We start from the raw sequence: 21617 nt of genomic DNA, 5'->3' as shown, positions 1-21617 counted from the left end.
AGGGGTAAAAGTTAGCGTTAGGAATAGAGTTAGAGTTAGGAACTCTGGGAATTGTAGCGGTAGGGTTCCCTTCTTGGCAGGGAACTCTGGGAATTGTAGAGGTAGGGTTCCCTTCTTGGCAGGGAACTCTGGGAATTGTAGCGGTAGGGTTGCCTTCTTGGCAGGGAACTCTGGGAATTGTAGCTTGGGTAAAGAGTTAATGTTTAGGATTAGGGTTAGTGTTCAGGTTAGGGTTAGAATTCTAGTTAGCGTTAGGAACTCTGGGAATGTAGGTCTGGGAGGGGAACGAGGGGGTCTCCTAACAACTCTCAGCACCCTTTTCAAACTATAGCTCCCAGTTTCTTTGGGGGAAGAAGCCATGAGTGTTTAAAGCGGCTTCATATCGCTTTAAACGGTGTGGATGTAGCCCCGGCCTTCCTCACCCCACTGCCCCTTCTTATTAAGAAATTGAAAGGATTTCCCCATTCAAATCTCTCGGGAACAGGAAGAAGGAGGACTTTGTATCTCATGCTATTTTGGGTGGTTTCTAACACTTGATTGTTGATATCATATGACCATTTCATTTGGAAAATTATTTGGAAAACCTTTGAATGTGTTTGAGTGTATGGAACTTTTAATTTCATCGTTGGGCGTTTTTACAGTGAAATGCATGGAGATATGTGAAAACACATAAAAATATTGCAGCTTCCAAAACAATGATGCTGTCAGGGGTTCAGGAGCAGAGGCACAGGAAAGGGAGGAAATAGAGAGCGAGGGGGAGGAGTACGAAGGAAATGTTAGCGAGGACAGCGGTCCGAGGTCTCCGAGTCTTTCCAGCGAATCGGAAGATTCACAGAAAGGGGGCCCCATGGTCAGGGCAAGGGGGGTGCCGAGGGGGACACCCCAGGAAGAAGGGGCCAGAGGGGACTCAGAGAGCAGCAGTTGGAAATCAGGACCAGCGTCCACACCAGAGTGCAGTAGGGGGGAGGAGTCCCAGGCATCGGGATCAGGAGGCGCACTGCCAGCGGAAGGACATGAGGCAGGATTGGCCACGCCTCCATCGGGGAGCGAGGAAACGGTCAAGAGGAAGGTCGAAGGCTGCGCGCGCGCGCCAAGTTCAAATGTACAGGAGGGCGGCACAGTTGGCAGCCCGGATAGGGAGCCAGGTCCCAAAGCCCGCCGGAAAGAGCGGGAGGAGTCAGGGGGGTCAACGTCTGCGTCAGAAGAATCCAGGAAGGAAGGGACCCCGGGGGGTAACAGGACCCAGAGGAGAAAGGAGAGACGGAAGAGGTGGAGTAAGGCTAGAGTCTTAAACTGGTGTACAGGGGGCGGAGATTCAGATGGAGCTTCGCCGGTCTAACCCTAGACGTAGAGCTGGGGCGCTGCGGCTTGAAAATGGAAACTGTACTTCAATAAAGACTTTTGTACATTACTGCCGGCTAGCGTTGGTCCTCTGTGAGCTGGGACCTGGAGCCAGCTCTGACAGTAAGCTCCATCTCCCTAAATTTTGCACCAAAAACCTCGTAACGTGAGTGGACGCAGCGAGGGGAGAGGATTGGTGCTTCGCGAGCTCACAAAAGCCAGGCAAGATGACTACAGAACAACAACTAGCGACCCTGCAAGACGCAGTGACACGACTCCACACGGAGGTAATTGCATCCAAGAAAAGGGAAGAGGAAGCGGCTGCCACCTGCAGGGATCTCCAAGCCAGGTTGGAAGTGCTTGCCAAGCAGGGGCAAACGGGACCCAAATCAGAAGGGATTGGGCTGGGGAAAAGAGGAGGCAGCCTTGCGTCTCATTTCGATGGGAATTTACAGCAGTACCCTAACTTCCGAGCAGACCTGCTGTTTGCGCTGGAACTGCTGGATAAAGACTTTAGAGATGAGCAAGAGAAGGTGGGATTTATCTGGTCCCATTTGCATGGGGAAGCTAAAGCGTGGCTGCGCAATCTGTGGAGAGATAAAGATCCGGCGCTCCAAAATGCGGATGCGTTCATTAAAGCGATGGATTCATGTTTTCTATCAAATATAGACATTGATATCGCCAGAAAAGACATACATGGGCTCAAACAAGGTAGAGCCAGTGTAAGGCAGTACCAAATCTCGCTTTTTTGGATTAGTCCATGCGCTGGGATGGGAGAAGGATTCTGCTCCAGTCAGAGACCTTTTTTGGGAAGGCTTGAATGCAAATGTGAAAGATGAGATTGCAAGGGGGGAGAGACCAAAGAGCACTAAGCAGGTGGTCCAGCGGGCACTGGAAATTGGGGTGCGTCTGGAAGAACGTCCTTGGAACAGGGAAGAAGGACGTTGGGGACGTACGCCAGCGAGAGCACCTCCCCTCTTTCCCAAGGATGCAGCGCGTGCGCAATCCACACCTCCGCAGGGAGGGGGAGAGGAACCGATGGAGATTGGAGGCGCCAGGGCTCAGTCAGCTACCAGAGCCCTAACACCGGGAGCAGTCAAAACGAAGCCTCCTAGAGGGAACAGGAAGTGCTACATCTGCGACAGTGCTCAGCACATGGCGAAAGAGTGTCCCCAGAGGCTCCACAAGCACACTGCAGCCTCAGCAAAAGTAACAGATGCAACTCAGCAGAGAGAACCACAGCAGGGAAACGACAGAGTCTGGCTGGAGGAAGAGGCACTGGGGTCCAGCCAGACAATTCAGTGAAGCAATCCCCAGAAATTTTGCAGCCCACAGACCCCCTCCCGCCCAAACCAGTGGTGCAGCTCACAGCATCGCTCCAACTACCCAATGGACTCACTATGGAAGTGCCGATTACCATCGACTCTGGTAGTAACGCGGACTTCATAGGACTGGATTTTATTCAACAGCACAACATAGCACTACTGCCAGCCACGCTGCCTCTGAAGGTTGTCACGGTGGATGGCAGGGAATTGCTGGGGGGGCAGGTGGTGCAGCAAACGCCTCCGATGGTGATGCAAATTGGGAATCACCGAGAAGTCATCAGCTTCAATGTCACCCACCTGTCGGACACGCCTGTAGTATTGGGCATGAGTTGGCTGCACAGGCACAGCCCAGCATTGGCGTGGTACCAGCGCCAACTGACCTTCGGCTCCTCCTACTGCGTGGAACATTGCATTCTGCCTAGCCCGGAAGGGGGAGAGGATGACCCGCAGCTACAATTAGGCACGCTGCAAGCAGTGCCACTCAAGTACGCAGCGTTTTTGGAGGTTTTCTGCGAGAAGGAAGCGGACAAGCTGCCTCCCCACAGGTCCTATGACTGCAAGATTGACCTCCTGCCAGGGGCGACGCTGCCAACCGGGAAACTGTATTCCATGTCTGAAGACGAGCTGCAGGAACTCAGGGAGTTCATAGACCTCAACTTGAAGCGCGGTTTCATCCAGGAGTCGAAGGCAGTAGGGGGCAGTCCTGTTTTCTTTGTGAAGAAGAAGGACACACCCCAAAAAAGGCTTGTGGTAGACTATAGAATTCTTAACTCGAAAACCAAGCCCACAGCCTTTCCCATGCCCAAAATAGACGACCTGCTCGCAACGGTGAGGAAAGGACGCGTTTTCACAAAGTTGGGTCTGCGAGGGGCGTACAACCTGATTCGCATACGGGAGGGTGACGAGTGGAAGACTGCCATGTTCACGCCCCTGGGCACCTATGAATACAGAGTTATGCCCTTTGGATTACAAAATGGCTCCCACTGTTTTCAAGCCTTCATGCATCACGTATTGGCGGGTCTCCTCTACAAGAAATGCGTCTGCTTCCTGGACGACATCCTGATATTTTCAGAATCAGAGGAGACCCACGAGGGAGACGTCAAGGAAGTTCTGCAGAGACTGCAGGAGCATAGGCTGTACGCCAAGCTGGAGAAGTGCCAATTCGACATGAAGGAAGTAGATTTCCTGGGCTACAAGTTGTCGGACACGGGGCTCGCCATGGACAGCGCCAAGGTTCGCGCAGTGTTGGACTGGAAGAGCCCGCGCAATCGGAAGGAGGTCCAGCGGTTTGTCGGTTTCGCCAACTTTTACCGCAAGTTCATCAAGGGGTTCGCGATGCAGACGGCGGCCATTACCGACACGCTCAGCTCCAAGAAGACGAAGTTCATCTGGACGGAGCAGGCGGAGCAGTCCTTTCAGAAACTCAAGCGTCTCTTCTCGTCCGAAGAGCAGCTACTGCATGTGAATCCCAGCAGACCGATGAGGGTTGAAACGGACGCCTCAGACAGAGCCGTGGGAGCAGTACTGTTACAGCAAGACCCGCATGGGGACTGGAGACCGTGTGCCTTCTACTCCAGGAAGCTCAGCAAGTCAGAGCAGAACTACACCATCTGGGACAGGGAGTTGCTGGCCATTCATGCAGCATTCAAGGCGTGGCGGCACTTCCTCATCGGAGCCAAACACACAGTGCAGGTCCGCACGGACCATAAGAACCTGGAGTACTGGCGCACGGCGAGGTTCCTGAACCAGAGGCACATACGATGGGCGGAGTTCTTTGCGGATTTCGACTTCAGGATAGAGTACATCCCAGGCGACAACAACATCATGGCGGATGCACTGTCCAGAAAGCCGCAATACCTCGAAGAGGCGGCACCAGCAGCGGCCAAACACATTTTCGCACCGAAAGCGTGGGCGTGCGCTTCAGCAACCGTGGACCTGGATGCTGTCCGTCGAGCGCTGCAGGAGGACCCCTTCGCACAAGCCAAGATGGAGGAGGTGCACAGGGGCACGGCGAAGGACGACGAGTTCCAGATACGCGATGGGTTGCTCATCCGCAGAGGGGCCCTCTACGTACCGGGAGACGACCTCCGCGCGAAAGTACTGCAGCAGTTGCACGACGCACCCACCGCCGGGCACTTTGGCAAAGAGAAGACGGTAGAATTAGTAGCCAGAGATTTTTGGTGGCCCAAGATGCGGGGGGAAGTCACGGATTACGTCTCGAGGTGCGACACCTGCCAAAGGGCCAAGTCAGTGCACAAACCGCCAGCGGGACTGCTCGAACCGCTGCAGACACCGAGCGAACCGTGGGAGAGGGTGGCCCTGGACTTTGTCACGGATTTACCCAGCTCGAGGGGCAAGACGGCAGCGCTAGTGGTGGTGGACATGTTCACCAAAATGGCCCACTTCATTCCGTGCGCGAAGGTGGCCACGGCGGAACAGACCGCCAAACTGTTCATAGACCACGTGTTCAGGGTTCACGGTCTGCCACGGTCTATCCTGTCCGACCGGGGGCGACAGTTCATCTCGAACTTCTGGCAGAAGCTGATGGGTTTCCTGAACGTCAAGATCAACCTAGCGTCGGCAAGACACCCGCAGACCAACGGACAAGCGGAGCGAGTCAACGCCATCATGCAGCAGTACCTGAGATGCTACGCAAATCAGCAGCCGGCAACATGGGTGGACTACCTGCCGCTCGCTGAGTTCGCCTACAACAACACGAAGCACGTGTCCATGGGGGTGACACCGTTCTTCGCCAACAACGGGAGGCATCCCAGAACCTTCCCGGGATTAGAGAGACTGGGGGAGGGGGAGCCACAGGCAGCGGAAGCCTTAGCGTCAGAGTTGCAGGAGGTTCACGAACAGCTTCGGAGGCAGTTAGAACTAGCAAAGCACGCATACAAACTGCAGGCTGACAAGCACAGAAGGGTTGGGGAAGACATACAGGTGGGAGACTGGGTTTGGTTAGCAGCCCAGGCAGTGCCGACCAGATCGTTAGCGAAGAAGAAGCTCGGACATAAGCAGCTAGGACCTTACCAAGTCGAGGCACAGGTCAATCCAGTGGCCTTCCGGTTGACACTTCCGGAGGGATCCAGAATGCACCCAGTGTTCCATAGATCAGTGCTCATGCCCTACAAAACACCTCACAGATTTCAGGAGCCGGGCACGGCACCAGACCCGCTCAGGGAGACGCCCACAAGGAGGGGGTCGCCAAGAAGGGAACCCATCAACCAGGTCACAGAGATTTTAGACTCGAGATGGGGGGAAGAGGGAGTAGAATATTTTCTCGCCAGAGAAGGTACCCCGGCCAGCGCCAACCGTTGGGTGCCGGACTATGCCTTGGACGAGCCTCTTCTCAAGGAAGAGTTTCATGCCCTTTTCCCACACAGGCCCATGCCAGCCACGTATTTCGATGACTGGCTTTTCACACCCACATTGTCAGCCAGCACGTTCCAGGGGTTCACCTCGGACGAAGAACCGGCACTAGAAACACGTTCCCCGGAGGGATCACCCTCGGGGTCTGCCTCAGACCGTTCTTATTGGTGGGACGATCGAACAGAGGAGCAGTGGCACAGGAAGTGGCTGAGGGGTCCGTGGCAGGCAACGTCCCCAGAGGAGACCGGGGGAGAGACGGCCATGGACGTGTTGGGGGAGGACCTTGGGTTCGAGCACGGCGGCAAAGAGATGGAAGCAGAGGAAATCGAGGTCGACGAGAGCACGGAGGACGAGCCGGACTTATCCGGCTGGATGCACGCCACGGGGGACGAACTGTATCCGGCATTCACCCCCACAACGACGGAGCACCCAGCACCCACACCTGAAGGAGGGGAGGGGGGAAGGGGGGGCTTCGAGGGGGGGATGGATGTCAGGGGTTCAGGAGCAGAGGCACAGGAAAGGGAGGAAATAGAGAGCGAGGGGGAGGAGTACGAAGGAAATGTTAGCGAGGACAGCGGTCCGAGGTCTCCGAGTCTTTCCAGCGAATCGGAAGATTCACAGAAAGGGGCCCCCATGGTCAGGGCAAGGGGGGTGCCGAGGGGGACACCCCAGGAAGAAGGGACCAGAGGGGACTCAGAGAGCAGCAGTTGGAAATCAGGACCAGCGTCCACACCAGAGTGCAGTAGGGGGGAGGAGTCCCAGGCATCGGGATCAGGAGGCGCACTGCCAGCGGAAGGACATGAGGCAGGATTGGCCACGCCTCCATCGGGGAGCAAGGAAACGGTCAAGAGGAAGGTCGAAGGCTGCGCGCGCGCGCCAAGTTCAAATGTACAGGAGGGCGGCACAGTTGGCAGCCCGGATAGGGAGCCAGGTCCCAAAGCCCGCCGGAAAGAGCGGGAGGAGTCAGGGGGGTCAACGTCTGCGTCAGAAGAATCCAGGAAGGAAGGGACCCCGGGGGGTAACAGGACCCAGAGGAGAAAGGAGAGACGGAAGAGGTGGAGTAAGGCTAGAGTCTTAAACTGGTGTACAGGGGGCGGAGATTCAGATGGAGCTTCGCCGGTCTAACCCTAGACGTAGAGCTGGGGCGCTGCGGCTTGAAAATGGAAACTGTACTTCAATAAAGACTTTTGTATATTACTGCCGGCTAGCGTTGGTCCTCTGTGAGCTGGGACCTGGAGCAAGCTCTGACAGATGCACTTAAAAGAAATGTGAAATCCAGATAAGGAGTTCTGACCTTATTTGACTGGTGAGTGAGTTTGTCTTTTTCCTCTTCCCCCCAGGTCCCTTTCCCCTTTTGTGCCATGACAATCGTAAGCCTGTGGGCAGGAACCACTATGTTCTACCTGCATATGTTTCTAGGCCCTGCGCTTCTGAATACCATATGCTGGAAACTATAGGAGAGAAGAGTTTTCGTCGCACTTGAATCCTGCTGTGAGCCAGTGTGGTGTAGTGGTTAAGAGCGGTGGACTCGTAATCTGGGGAACCGGGTTCGCGTCTCCGCTCCTCCACATGCAGCTGCATGGTGACCTTGGGCTAGTCACACTTCTTTGAAGTCTCTCAGCCCCACTCACCTCACAGAGTGTTTATTGTGGGGGAGGAAGGGAAAGGAGAATGTTAGCCGCTTTGAGACTCCTTAAAGGGAGTGAAAGGCGGGATATCAAATCCAAACTCTTCTTCTTCTTCTTCTGTGGGACTTCCCATTGGGGAACATGACCCCTCTGCCCTTAATGCAGCTCCCTAGCTTTGCAATATGTTAGTTGGACATAGCCATCAGGACGGCAAAGTCAGCCTAGAACCAGAAGCCAAGAATTAGCCACAACCAATCAATAGTGTTACACTCTCACTCTCTCTCTTTCACCCACCCACCCTTAATATATCAATGACTTCCCTTCTTCTCTTTCCTTGGTTCATTTTGCATATCCTAAATCCCTGCATATTTTACAAAAACTAAACCATTCAGTATTCCATTACAGTCGTACCTCGGGTTACATATGCTTCAGGTTACAGACTCCACTAACCCAGAAATAGTACCTCGGGTTAAGAACTTTGCTTCAGGATGAGAACAGAAACCGCGCAGTGGCAGCAGCGGGAGGCCCCATTAGCTAAAGTGGTGCTTCAGGTTAAAAACAGTTTCAGGTTAAGAATGGACCTCCGGAACGAATTAAGTACTTAACCCGAGGTACCACTGTATTGCATCTGTCAAAACTTGTTTACACTGTTGAATTTATCTTAATGCTGTCCTAGCAGAGTGACCGGAATAAAGGAGGCATGAGTCCAGAGAGAAAGGAGCCTTTACTGAGGTAAAATTTGACCAAAACTGTACATACAGCTTGAGGAGAAACATGTGAAGAGGTTTGTCTTTGTTAGGTCAGGCCTACACTGGGGGAAGCTCCTTCAGAACCCTTTTTCCCTCTGTGAAGGTTGCAGGTTCGATCCCCATATGGGACAGCTACATTCCACTATTGCCTGGGTTTGGACTGGATGATTCTCAGGCTCCCTTCCAGCTTGACAGTTCTATGATCTGTCAGTCAGGGAATGAACCCCTGAAGTCATACACAGAAGAATTCCCGGTTGTACTTCCAAGGATAATAATGCAACAAAAAAAGAGCAAACTGCTGTCTTTGGGCAAGAGGTAATAACAAGCATGAATCGCTTCAGCCCTGGACCTTGACGTCTCCATGCCAGAAGATATCCAACTCTATTGTTCTGTGTTAGCAACACCAACTTCCATGTTTCCTTTAGTTAGGGACGCGGGTGATGCTGTGGTGTAAACCACTGAGCCTAGGGCTTGCCGACTAGGTCGGTGGTTCAAATCCCCGTAAGAGGGTGAGCTCCCGTTGTTGTTGTGTCAGTCCCAGCTTCTGCCAACCTAGCAGTTCGAAAGCACAAAGTGCAAGTAGATAAATAGGTACCGCTCTGGCGGGAAGGTAAACGGCGTTTCCGTGCGCTGCTCTGGTTCGCCAGAAGCGGCTTAGTCATGCTGGCCACATGGCCCAGAAGCTGTATGTATGCTCCCTCAGCCAGTAAAGCGAGATGAGCACGGCAACCCCAGAGTCATTCGTGACTGGACATAATGGTCAGGGGTCCCTTTTTTGTTACGGCTCCGGCTGAGAAAGCTCTGAGTGTGCTCAGTGGCAGAGCACATGCTTCTGCATGCGGAAGGCTCACGGTTCGATCCATGGTAGCATCACAGAATTGTAGAGTTGGAATGCCACCAACAGTCATCTAGTCTAATAATAATAATAATAATAATAATAATAATAATAACTTATACCCCGCCCATCTGGTTGGGCTTCCCCAGCCACTCTGGGCGGCTCCCAACAGAATATTAAAAACACGACAAAACATCAAACATTAAAAACTTCCCTAAACAGGGCTGCCTTCAGATGTCTTCTAAAAGTCAGATAGTCGTTTATTTACTTGACATCTGATGGGAGGGCATTCCACAGCCCTGTCTGGTTCCCTGTATCCTCACTTTTTGCAGGGAGGGAACCACCAGAAGGCCCTCAGAACTGGAACTCAGAGTCTGGGTTGAACGATGGGGGTGGAGACGCTCCTTCAGATATACTGGACCGAGGCTGTTTAGGGCTTTAAAGGTCAGCACCGACACAGAAATGTACTGGGAGCCAATGTAGGTCTTTCCAGACTGGCGTTATATGGTCTCAGTGGCCGCTCCCTGTCACCAGTCTAGCTGCCGCATTCTGGATTAGTTGCAATTTCTGGGTCACCTTCAAAGGTAGCCCCATGTAGAGCGCATTGCAGTAGTCCAAGCGGGAGATAACCAGAGCATGCACCACTCTAGCAACACACTCCAACCCCAGCAATGCAGGAATCCTGGCCACGGCAGTCCCTGAGCACAGGACCTCTGTTAAAAAACCTTGGAGTGCTGCTGCCAGCCAGTGTAGTCAATATGGAGCTAGATAGATCAGTGGTCTGATACTGTGTAAGGCAGAGTCCTTTGGAGAGGGGCTATAGGAGAGCAACTGATTTCTCTGCAGACGGACTCGGGTTCAACCTCTGGTCTTTCCAAGTAGGGCTGGCAATGCCTCCTGCCTCAAACCCTGGAGAATAACTATGTTTGGACACAAGGCTTAGATGTTATTTCCAGGCTCAAAAAGAGGAAACCGTTCCTGTGAAATGTTCTACAGAATGAAATCCTGGGCAAAGACAGCAAAACGTCACTTAAGTACTTTCTGTCAAATAACTAGTAACATTTCTGTTTTACTTTTTCAATTTTCACATCACTATGAGGGCATGTAACAGGTAGCAAAACCGATACATATTTACACACCACAAGAGGAACAACCCAGTCCGCCTGCCCTCTTTTGCAGCAGCGAAATTCAGTCTGCACTCGGATTCAACATTTATTTATTTTTTAAAAGAACAAGAAAAATGTTGAGCCTTGAGGCCCTGTAAAAGCTAACAGGTTGACTGTGGCAGGGTCATCTTTTGTGGACTAAATCTTAGATGGCTAATAGTCAAAGGAGTAAACAGTAAGGTGGTGGTTGAATGGCAGTGAGGTTCAAAAATTAGAGTTGGTGACTCTTTGAGCTCAAATATATGTAAAAGCAGACACGCCACTGACCTCTTGCAGTAGCAAACTGGTTATTTCAGTAATTATAATCTGTAGGGGAGTATAGAATCGTTTGCATGAAACAGGCAAAGGGGACAGATGTTCTTCACTGACAGACACAGGGTATATTTACCAGAGACCTATTTCCAACATTGCAGAAGAGTCACCTGGTCTGATCTTGGTGCCCTACCAGGGCTGTTGTGAATGCTGTAGTCAAGGGCTGGACAGGCTAGTAGGCTGCACATTTTTAGGTGCCCGTTTATGGGCGAACCAGGGTCCTGATCCGAGTCCCACGGCTGATCCACTATGCGCACCATGTTCCAACCAGGTCTTTCTCCTTCATTTCAGCCAAGCACACCAGCACTTGACATAAGCCGATGGGCGGGAAAGCAGGATTCAATTCTGCCTTGGCCGCACAGGACTGGTCCCCGCGACGGAATGGGCAAGCACAGCCAAAACAGGATGTAACCCTCCGCCTAGCAATTGGTGCATGGAGGATTGGGACCATTTCATTTTGCAAGCGTCTGCATGGCTCCCAAATGTCTGGCTGATGGTCACCAGGGAACACTGCAAGGGATTTTGACTGGCGAGTGCAGCAAGCCACCTGCCAATCATATGATGTCACTATGACATCATGCGATTGACAGGTGGTCTGTTCCACCCAGCGGTCCCGCTTGGCCCTCTTGCTGGGGCCAGATAATGATCTGGCTCCCAGAGCCCAAAAGGATCTCCACCCCTGATGTATACGATTTCTCTTCCGTGTGGATTCTCTGATGATAAGAAAGGCTAACACTGTTAGTGAAGCTCTTCCTACACTCTAAGCATTTATGTGGTTTCTCTCCTGCGTGGATTCTTTGATGGGAAGAAAGGCCACTGCTCTGAGCGAAGCTCTTCCCACACTCCGAGCATTTATATGGTTTCTCTCCCGTATGGAGCCTCTGATGATTAGAGAGAGTATTGCTTCGGCTGAAACTCTTCCCACAGTCTAAGCATTTATATGGTTTCTCTCCCGTATGGGTCCTTTGATGGTTAGTGAGGTGAGTCTTCTGGTTGAAGCTCTTTCCACACTCTGAACATGTATATGCTTTCTCTCCTGTATGTAGTCTGTAGTGTATTGCTAAGGTTTGCCTACAGCTGAAGCTCTTTCCGCACTCTGAGCATTTAAAGATTTTTTCACTTGAATGGGTATTTTGATGGTAAGTAAGGTTACTGTTGTGACTAAAGCTTTTCCCACATTCTGAACATTTAAATGGTTTCTCACCTGTATGGAGTCTCTGATGATTAGACAGGCTACTGCTATGAGTGAAGTTCTTTCCACACACTGAGCATATATATGGTTTCACTCCAGTGTGGATTCTTTGATGATTAAGCAGGTCATAGCTCTGACAGAAACTCTTTCCACACTCACAACATCTAAATGGTTTCTCTCCTATATGAATTTTTTGATGGTAAGAAAGGCTGCTAGTATTAGTGAAGCTCTTGCCACACTCTGAACATTTATACGGTTTCTCTCCTGTGTGGAGTCTCTGATGACTAGAAAGACTACTGCTATGACTGAAGTTTTTGCCACACACCAGGCATTTATAGGGTTTTCCTCCAGTGTGGATTCTTTGATGATAAAGGAGGCCATAGCTCTGAAAAAAACTCTTTCCACACTCAGAACATTTAAACGGTTTGTCTCCTGTATGCATTTTTTGATGGTAAGAAAGGCTACTGCTATGAGTAAAGCTCTTTCCACACTCTGAGCATTTATACAGTTTTTCTCTTGTATGGATTCTTTGATGAGAAAGAAGGTGATTGCTCTGGCTGAAGCACTTTCCACAATGAAAACATTTATACGGCTTCTCTCCTGTGTGGGTTCTTTCATGATAAGAAAGGCTACTACTATTAGTGAAGCTCTTTCCACACTCTGAGCATGTATACGGTTTCTCTCCTGTATGGATTCTTTTATGTTTACAAAGGCTATTATTATGAGTGAAGTTCTTTCCACACACTGAGCATTTGTATGGTTTTTCTTCTGTGTGGATTCTTTGATGAGAGATGAGGCCACTGCTCTGACAGAAACTCTTCCCACACTCAGAACATTGATATGGTTTTTCTCCTTTATGAGCCCTTTGATGATAAGAAAGGCTACTGCTGTGAATAAAACTCTTCCCACACTCTGAGCACTTATAAGGTTTCTCCCCTGTGTGGATTCTCTGATGAGAATGAAGCTCACTCCTCTGGCTGAAGTTCTTTTTGCAATGAAAACATTTGTAAGGTTTCTCTTCAGTGTGGACTCGTTGATGATATGAAAGACTGCTGCTGCTAGTGAAGCTCTTTCCACACTCTGAGCATCCAAACGGTTTCTCTCCTGTATGGATTCTTCGATGATTAAAAAGGGTACTGCTCTGAGTGAAGCTCTTTCCACACTCTGAGCATTTATATGGTTTCTCACCAGTGTGGATTCTTTCATGCACAATGAGATGTTTCCTGTAGTTGAAGCTCCGTCCACATTCTGAACATTTAAATGGTTTCTCCCCTTCATGCAACCTTCTAAGATTCCTAAGGCTTGATTTCCTAGTTAGGGCTCTTGTACTTCGGGGGATTTTGGCCTGTTTCTTTCCTGTGGGACATTCTTCTGGCATCACAATTTCACTGAAGCCAGTGCCTTCTGGAACAACAGCTATCTCCCTCCCGTCCTCTTCTGCTTCGGTTTTCATTCTCTGCTGCTCATCCTTTTTCTTGCTCTCCCTCCCATCACCTGCAGGAATACAAAGGGAAACCTGATCAGGGAGGAACCGATCCCCAAATTAGGGAACAATCCCAGCCATTTACTGTGTGAATGACAGAATGGGAAAGACAGTGGGGAGGCAGATCCTGCAATATACAGGTAACGACTGATTTACACACAATTGTGCACATCCCAAACCAGGAAGTGACCCTGAAACAGCAGAACGGGGGCAGGGCAGAACACTTTACGCCAATGTGTACGGAGACCTAGAACGTAATCCCCATGGAAAACAAGGACTGCCTGTATTAAAACAGCATTGGGTCTCAGGTCTGGCTCTGCAGCTGCAAGCAAGATTGATTACCCGACAGGAAGAGAGGCTCTCCCTGGCAATACCGTCATAACTAAGAAATATTCACAGCAGGAGAATAAAATAGCAGCTGGCTCCACTTTCCAAGGGTGTCACAATAAAGAGAAAACAAGTAGAGGGGAGCTAGAAACAGAGGGTGAAATGTAGAGATTCAGCAAGAGAAAAATACAGAGGGTGGAGGAGAGGAAAAGTGCGTCTTATAGAGCGAAAAATACGGTACTTTATTTATTGCATTTGTCTTCCACCTTTTTCTCCAAGGAGTTTCAGGTGCCAAAATGGTCAAAGGCCTGGAAACAATGCCTTATGAGGAACGGCTAAGGGAGCTGGGCATGTTTAGCCTGGAGAAGAGGAGGTTAAGGGGTGATATGATAGCCATGTTCAAATATATAAAAGGATGTCACATAGAGGAGGGAGAAAGGTTGTTTTCTGCTGCTCCAGAGAAGCGGACACGGAGCAATGGATCCAAACTACAAGAAAGAAGATCCCACCTAAACATTAGGAAGAACTTCCTGACAGTAAGAGCTGTTTGACAGTGGAATTTGCTGCCAAGGAGTGTGGTGGAGTCTCCTTCTTTGGAGGTCTTTAAGCAGAGGCTTGACAACCATATGTCAGGAGTGCTCTGATGGTGTTTCCTGCTTGGCAGGGGGTTGGACTCGATGGCCCTTGTGGTCTCTTCCAACTCTATGATTCTATGAGGTGCCATACTCAGCTCTTCCCAACCTCAATTAACCCCAACAAGCCTGTGATGAGAGCCAGTCCCAAGAAACTCATTCTAGTGAGTTTCCTGGCCAAGTGGCGATTGGAACCTTGGTCTCCCAGGTTCTAATCCAGGCATAGGCAACCTCAGCCTGCCAGATGTTTTGGACTACAACTCCCATGATCCCTAGCTGCTGCTGCTGCTGCTGCTGCTGCTGCTTCTTCTTCTTCTTCTTCTTCTTCTTCTTCTTCTTCTTCTTCTTCTTCCTCTTCCTCTTCCTCTTCCTCTTCCTCCTCTTCTTCCTCTTCTTCTTCTTCTTCTTCATTATTTATACCCCGCCCATCTGGCTGGGTTTCCCCGGCCACTCTGGGCAGCTTCCAACAAAATATTAAAATACCGTAATACATCAAACATTAAAAGCTTCCCTAAACAGGGCTGCCTTCAGATGTTGTCTAAAAGTCTGGTAGTTGTTGTTCTCTTTGACATCTGGTGGGAGGGCGTTCCACAGGGCGGGTGCCACTACCAAGAAGGCCCTCGGCGCTGGACCTCACTGTCCAGATAGAATGATGGGGGTGGAGACGCTCCTTCAGATATACTGGACCGAGGCTGTTTAGAGCTTTAGCTAACAGGACTAGTGGTCAGGGATAATGGAAATTGTAGTCCCAAAACATCTGGTGGGCTGAGGTTGCCTATGCCTGTTCTAGCCAGACACTACAACAAACTGGTTTTACTCCAGAAGGGAAGGAGAACAGACTTAGAAGGGGTTGGTAAGGGAGGGAGGTCTGGGGGACAGGATACCTTCAAGAACAGGCTGAATGAAGGGATTTCTTAAGGCAGGGAACCTATGTTAAAGGAAGTCAGGGGGCGTGTAAGAAGAAGCATTTCCTGGAGGAAGCAAAACTTACAAACAAGACCAAAGATCAAAGGTGACAGGCGATCTCTGAAAGCAAGAGAAATTCTGGGCTTCTGACAATCCTTCGGACAGGCAGAGGGGGAAGGGAGTGACTGTAGTGCAAATAAAACAGGGGACCCTAAACAACTGGGGAACGGGTTTTAAAGAAAGCATAGACGAACAATTTATCGTTCTATCCATTTTGGACCACTCTGATCCTTTGTTACACAGAAAGGCCAGGGTGGTCTGGAACGTAATGGACAATAAATTACCCTTTTCCCCCTACCCCGTGGTTTTCTAAATCCTGAGTCAGAAAGGATGTGGCATGGCTGCAGGAGGGTCTTCATACGGGTAATTTTTAAAAACCCACCAATATTCCCTGCTTTCAGTAACTCAGCCAAGAAAACAAAGGACACTTACCCACAGAATCCAGATTTCCATAATTCTCCTCCATAACTTCCTTGTGCAGGGCCCTCTGGCCTGGATAAAGCAGAGCCCACTCCTCCTCTGTGGAGAAGTGCACAGCCACCTTCGCAAAGATCACGCGACCTTGAAAGCTGGAAGAGGAGGAGCCTTCCTCTCGCAGATCGCTGCATCCCAAGAAGGATACTGTAGAGCGGTAAACAGGGGCAGAAAAAAAGCCACCACAATGAAAACACACTGGTTTTCTTTAAAGTCCACTCCTACGGCAGCTGAGTACCATCCTCACCCAGGCCTCTCCCCTTAATATTAATAATAATAATAATAATAATAATAATAATAATAATAATAATAATTTATTATTTATACCCCGCCCATCTGGCTGGGTATCCCCAGCCACCCTGGGCGGCTTCCACAAAAATATTAAAATACCGTAATACATCAAACATTAAAAGCTTCCCTAAACAGGGCTGCCTTCAGATGTCTTCTAAAAGTCTGGTAGTTGTTGTTCTCTTAGACATCTGGTGGGAGGGCGTTCCACAGGGCGGGTGCCACTACCAAGAAGGCCCTCTGCCTGGTTCCCTGTAACTTGGCTTCTCGCAGCGAGGGAACCACCAGAAGGCCCTCAGAGCTGGACCTCAGTGTCCAGGCAGAACGATGGGTGTGGAGACGCTCCTTCAGATATACTGGACCGAGGCCTTTTATTTATTTAACCAGATAAATCAGGACACCCGGGCATCTTGGGAAGGGCAGTGGTTCCATGGCAGAGCACCTGCTTGGCATGCAGAAGGGTTCACCTCCAGGTTTTGCTGGGGAAGAAGACCCTGTGCCTGCTAACGGGGAGGGCCGCTGCCAGTCCGTGTGGGCAACACTGTTGCTCTGAACAATGGACTGGGGCTGCGCAGGGAGCTTTGTGGAAACTTCCATTGTGCGATTCTAGTCGCCTCCTTTGCAAGACTCGGTGGGAGGCGGATTCCCACGCTTCGGGGGAAGGGAGGAGGCTCACGGGCAGAACACCTCCTTGGCATGCAGAAGGTCCCGGTCTCCATCCCCAGTTGGGCCGGGAAGAGCCCTGGGCGCGCCATCAGGGAGAGCTGCTGCCAGCCCGTGCAGGCAATATTGAGCTAGGTGGACCACTGGTCTGATTCAGCGAAGGGGTTTTCCTTCCTTCCTCCCTCCACTCCCCCCACCTCCCTCATCATCCCCCGAGCGGCCCCCGAGGCCCCCTTTGCGGCCTCCAGAAACCTCAGCCCCCCCTCCCCGCTGCGCCCACCTCAAGCGCCGCTCGACCGCCGTCCTTCGCCGCCGCCTCCCTCCGCGCCTCTCTCGCTCTCGCCCCAAGGCACGACGGGAAAGCCAGTGCCGCCGAGCGCGGCTGCCACGGAATCTCACCGTCCAGGTGGCGGAAGGAAACTACGACTCCCAGCAGCCACCGCGAAGGGAGGACTTAAAACGCCCAGCTGCTCCGCGCTGATTGGGAGGGGAGGGGAAAGAAGAGCGGTATGTTGCTATTATTACCTTCTGGCTTGTCGTGGCGGCTCCCGGCCTGCAGGTGGCGCCGCGCTCTCGCTTCCGGGAGGATTCGCCCTTTGCGGGGAGTTCGGCTCTTGCTTCCCTCCGCCTTCCATTCAAAGCTCCCCTGGGGTGGATTTCATTCATTGGATTGGATTATATTTCTGTGCCACTTTCCATTCAAACGGATCCCAAAGCTGCTTACAAACATTAAATAACAACGACAAGATAGAACATAGTAGAACAAATCAAATACAACATCAATCATATAGAATAATTTAACAAATCATCCGTGAAACAATCGCAATCTCAAGGCAGCAGGCAGTCTGGGATTCTGCTGCCTGTATATCAGATTTGCACGGAGGAGCAAAACAAAGGTGTCAGGGCTGCTGTAAGACAGGAAACTTAGGTCCGTTGTCGGCATCTGTTTCACTGCACACACGCAATTTTTTAGAAAATTATGTTTTGAAACACATGTTTTGTGATGTGCTAGATTTGCCCAAAAGGGAAGTCAAAAATTTGAAAAAGATGTGTGTAGTTTCAAGCCAGGCAAGGGTTTTGAGACACTCGCATAAAAATAATAGAAATAGAAAAAAAACTTATTATTATAAATTATTTTAAAACACTCTTGCTTCCCCTCTCCCTGCAACAGCAATTTTTAAAATTTATTTTTAATACAGCTGTTTGGTGCAGGAGCATTCCTGCACAAAGGAGGTGGAGCTTTTTGGTTTTTCTTTTTAAATGTGAAATTATGGCCATTGACACGAAGTATTTCTGATGAGCTCAAATAGAAGTTTAATTAAGCGCATAAATGCTTTTTCCAAAACCTTGCACTTAAGAAGTTGTATAATAAAACCCCTTCTACGTAGGCAAATACTTCTAGTGAAATAGGTAAAAAGGTAAGGTAAAGGACCCCTGGGTGGTTAAGTCAGTCAAAGGCAACTGTGGGGTTGCAGCCCTCATCTCACTTTCAAGCCGAGGCAGCCGGCGTTTGTCCACAGATAACTTTCCGGGTTATGTGGCCAGCATGACTAAACCGCTTCTGGCACAACGGGACTCTGTGACAGAAGCCAGAGCACGTGGAAATGCCATTTATCTTCCCGCTGCAGTGGTACCTATTTATCTCCTTGCACTGGTGTGCTTTTGAACTGCTAGATTGCCAGGAGCTGGGACAGAACGGGAGCTCACTCCGTCGTGGGGATTCGAACTGCTGACCTTCTAATCGACAAGCCCAAGAGGCTCAGTGGGTTTGACCACAGCACCACCCGCGTCCCTACTTCTAGTGAAATATTTAATTGACAGAGAAAAAAAGGATTTGGAGCATGCTCAGATACAATGATGAGGTCTAGCTCTTCATCTTTCACTCTCTCCCATAGTGCGTTATGTAAAGATGGTAAAGATGAAGATAATGGACAAGGGAGGTGCTGTGGGTTAAACCAAAGAGCCTAGGACTTGCCAATCAGAAGGTCGGTGGTTCGAATCCCCGCAATGGAGTGAGCTCCCGTTGCTTGGTCCCTGCTCCTGCCAACCTAGCGGTTCGAAAGCACGTCAAAGTGCAAGTAGATAAATAGGTACTGCTCCGGCGGGAAGGTAAGCAGCGTTTCCATGTGCTGCTCTGGTTCGCCAGAACTGGCTTAGTCATGCTGGCCACATGACCCGGAAGGTGTACACCGGCTCCCTCAGCCAATAAAGCAAGATGAGCGCCACAATCCCAGAGTCGTCCGTGACTGGACCTAATGGTCAGGGGTCCCTTTACCTTTTTAATGGTCAACACAAGAGTTAAGAATTATGAACCTTTGGGGGAGTGTGAAAAATCTTTTCTGGGGTGTAGCACTCAGCACATGTCCAGGAGGTCAAAGGCAGATCATTCAGTTTGCGCTCGCTGGATGATTCAGGAACAGCAGCCACTGCTGCCCATGGCCCGATTGCAACGAACATTTAAGTCACCTCCTAAAATAATAGTACTGGTCGGAAAGGATTGTAACACTTGCAGAGTGTTCTTTAAAAAATTGATCGGCTCGGAGATCCAGGAGTAAGCTGAGCAAAGGGCAAATTGTTCAGTCAACGGTGTTCCATTTAGAATCATAAGAGTTGTAAGAGACCACAAGGGCCATCGAGTCCAACCCCCTGCCAAGCAGGAAACACCATCAGAGCACTCCTGACATATGGTTGTCAGGCCTCTGCTTAAAGACCTCCAAAGAAGGAGACTCCACCACACTCCTTGGCAGCAAATTCCACTGTCAAACAGCTCTTACTGTCAGGAAGTTCTTCCTAATGTTTAGGTGGAATCTTCTTTCTTGTAGTTTGGATCCATTGCTCCGTGTCTGCTTTTCTGGAGCAGTAGAAAAGAACCTTTCTCCCTCCTCTATGTGACATCCTTTTATATATTTGAACATGGCTATCATATCACCCCTTAACCTCCTCTTCTCCAGGCTAAACATGCCCAGCTCCCTTAGCCGTTCCTCATAAGGCATCGTTTCCAGGCCTTTGACCATTTACCTGCACATACTTCAACTGCTTTCACCCCCTAAAAAAATGTCCAGGGGCACTCTCATTTTCCTACTCACATTGAAAAATACTGCCCCTCAATGAAGCCAAACTTTGATTCACAATATGTTTAGGGGCATGCATACCCCTGCGTCCCCCTAGGAAAAAAGCACTGAATACTTCCCTTTAGGATCTATCAAAATTTTATTAATAACAAGTGGACATTTTTTAATCACAAGCACGACTAAATGACTAAACAACAACGAGCCTCTTTAGGTGTAAGTGTCATGTTGGCCTCTCTCCAACTATCTGGTACTTTTCCACTCTGTAAAATATTGTTCATAGTCCGTTGCAAAGGTTGTGAAAGCTCATCTTCAAAACATTTATGATAATAAGCCAATAGCTGATCCGGAGTTTTTCCTTTCTTATACTTCTTGATGGCCTCAGATAATTCCGGAATAGTTATACGGCCATTCACAATGTGTCTTCGAGAAATTGAAATATTTGGTAAATGCCGTCTCTGTAAGTATTCATCTTCTTCTTTTTTTCAAAAAAAGAAATCGACCTTTATACAACTTAGAATAATATTGATGGAATGCTTTTTTCATATGTGTCTTATCTGTTGTTACAGTATTTCCTTCTTGCAATTTTAATCTAGCTTTCCTCTCTCCTTCCGCAGCTTATACACCGAACATTGCCCAGTTTATTAGCAAATAAAAAAATATGTATGGCACAATTCAATCTCATTTCTGCAAGATAAGACATTGCAAGCATAGAAAACCGTCTTTGCAGCATCTTAATTTGCCAATATTTGTCTAAGTTGGAGAACATTCCAACTATTTCCCCTCTTGTCTAATCTCAGGCAGAATTATTTGTACTTTTTTCCTGTCTCTTTCGAGTAAAGAATTGTGCTGTACAAAAGGTTTGCTTGCATCCACAACCATTTGTATCCCTATGTCCTTACCTGAATTATTCTCAAAGAATTATTTTAGCTTCTGTTTGCAGTCCTTTTCCTGTTGCAGCTACATTTCAATGAGACACCATCTAAAGAAACAATTTTTTTTCTTTTTAAAAGTCACTATAACTGGATTGTGATCTGAATAAATCTATGGCAATATGTCAACTTTATCAACCCCAGTAGCCAGTGTTTTAGATAACCAAAGTAAAACATTTACAAAATGCTGTTCATTCTTCATTTGGGGTACGGAGGTCTACAACTAAAGTTTGACCAACATACATACCTTGTTCACCAGAAAGTATCAACAGAGTTGAGAATGTATATATAAAACAACACACTTTCTTTTCTTCAGTCCTGTTAGTCCTCACGTAGGTTCTTTTTTATTCAAATAGTTTATACCCTTTCCCCTGTGCTCCTTGTAAACAATTCTACATGCAGTTTTTTTCCTTCAAATTATGAAATATCCATAGCTAAACAAGTTACTTAGTCCATTCCTTTATCAACCAATTTTGTATCTTCAATCTCCACTTTCTGTTGTAATTGCTGTGATTTTCTGGCCCCATCTTGTATTGTTTCTTTTGTATTTGTGTTTATTCAATTTCATATTTAAATTTGTCCGTAAATCTTTGCTCTTCAAAAGTAAAAATTACTCCCTCTGGTATGTCCCATCTAAGCTGGATTCTTTTCTGTTTCAGTCTACCTGTAAAAAATAATTAGTCTTTTCTCTTATGGGGAATCTTCAGGGGAATCTCTTTCAGCACAATTACATCTGTATTGACCATTTTCAGCCTAGTATCAAAATGTTGCTGTAAGACTTGGTCTCCTAGTCCCCCCCCACCACCACCAAAATGTAAAAACGCTAAGAAATACAAATATATAAATTGATGCAAAAGATTTTAG

The 21617-nt window shown here is 49.0% G+C and overlaps 2 protein-coding genes and 1 long non-coding RNA gene across 5 annotated transcripts in view; 1 reads left to right on the top strand and 2 right to left on the bottom strand.

Moving 5' to 3' along the window:
* The window catches only part of LOC310670292 (uncharacterized protein), a 197115-nt gene that overhangs the window by 42155 nt on the left and 133343 nt on the right, over window positions 1-21617 (bottom strand). The gene's annotated exons all lie outside the window — the stretch shown is intronic.
* Window positions 8372-17261, bottom strand: LOC310670250 (uncharacterized protein). Of its 2 annotated transcripts, XR_014507547.1 has the most exons (5): window positions 17034-17261; window positions 15761-15949; window positions 11260-13414; window positions 8552-10838; window positions 8372-8472 (listed from the first exon to the last, which is right to left on the bottom strand). XR_014507547.1 is itself a non-coding variant. In XM_083425227.1 (4 exons), the coding sequence occupies exons 2-3, from the start codon at window positions 15792-15794 to the stop codon at window positions 11304-11306; spliced, it is 2145 nt and encodes a 714-aa protein (XP_083281353.1). In that variant the 5' UTR covers window positions 15795-15949; window positions 17034-17261; the 3' UTR covers window positions 8372-10838; window positions 11260-11303. The 2 variants fall into 2 exon arrangements, 1 of the variants encoding a protein (XP_083281353.1); XM_083425227.1 differs by having other exon boundaries at window positions 8372-10838.
* On the top strand, window positions 19313-21227 carry LOC310671159. The gene is made up of 3 exons (XR_014507843.1): window positions 19313-19327; window positions 19756-20850; window positions 21090-21227. It is a non-coding gene; the product is annotated as an uncharacterized lncRNA (long non-coding RNA).

Source organism: Podarcis tiliguerta (assembly GCF_965153285.1).
Source record: "Podarcis tiliguerta genome assembly, chromosome: 2".
In the NCBI taxonomy this organism is placed as follows: domain Eukaryota; kingdom Metazoa; phylum Chordata; class Lepidosauria; order Squamata; family Lacertidae; genus Podarcis; species Podarcis tiliguerta.
This window is presented reverse-complemented; position numbering and strand designations above follow the sequence as displayed.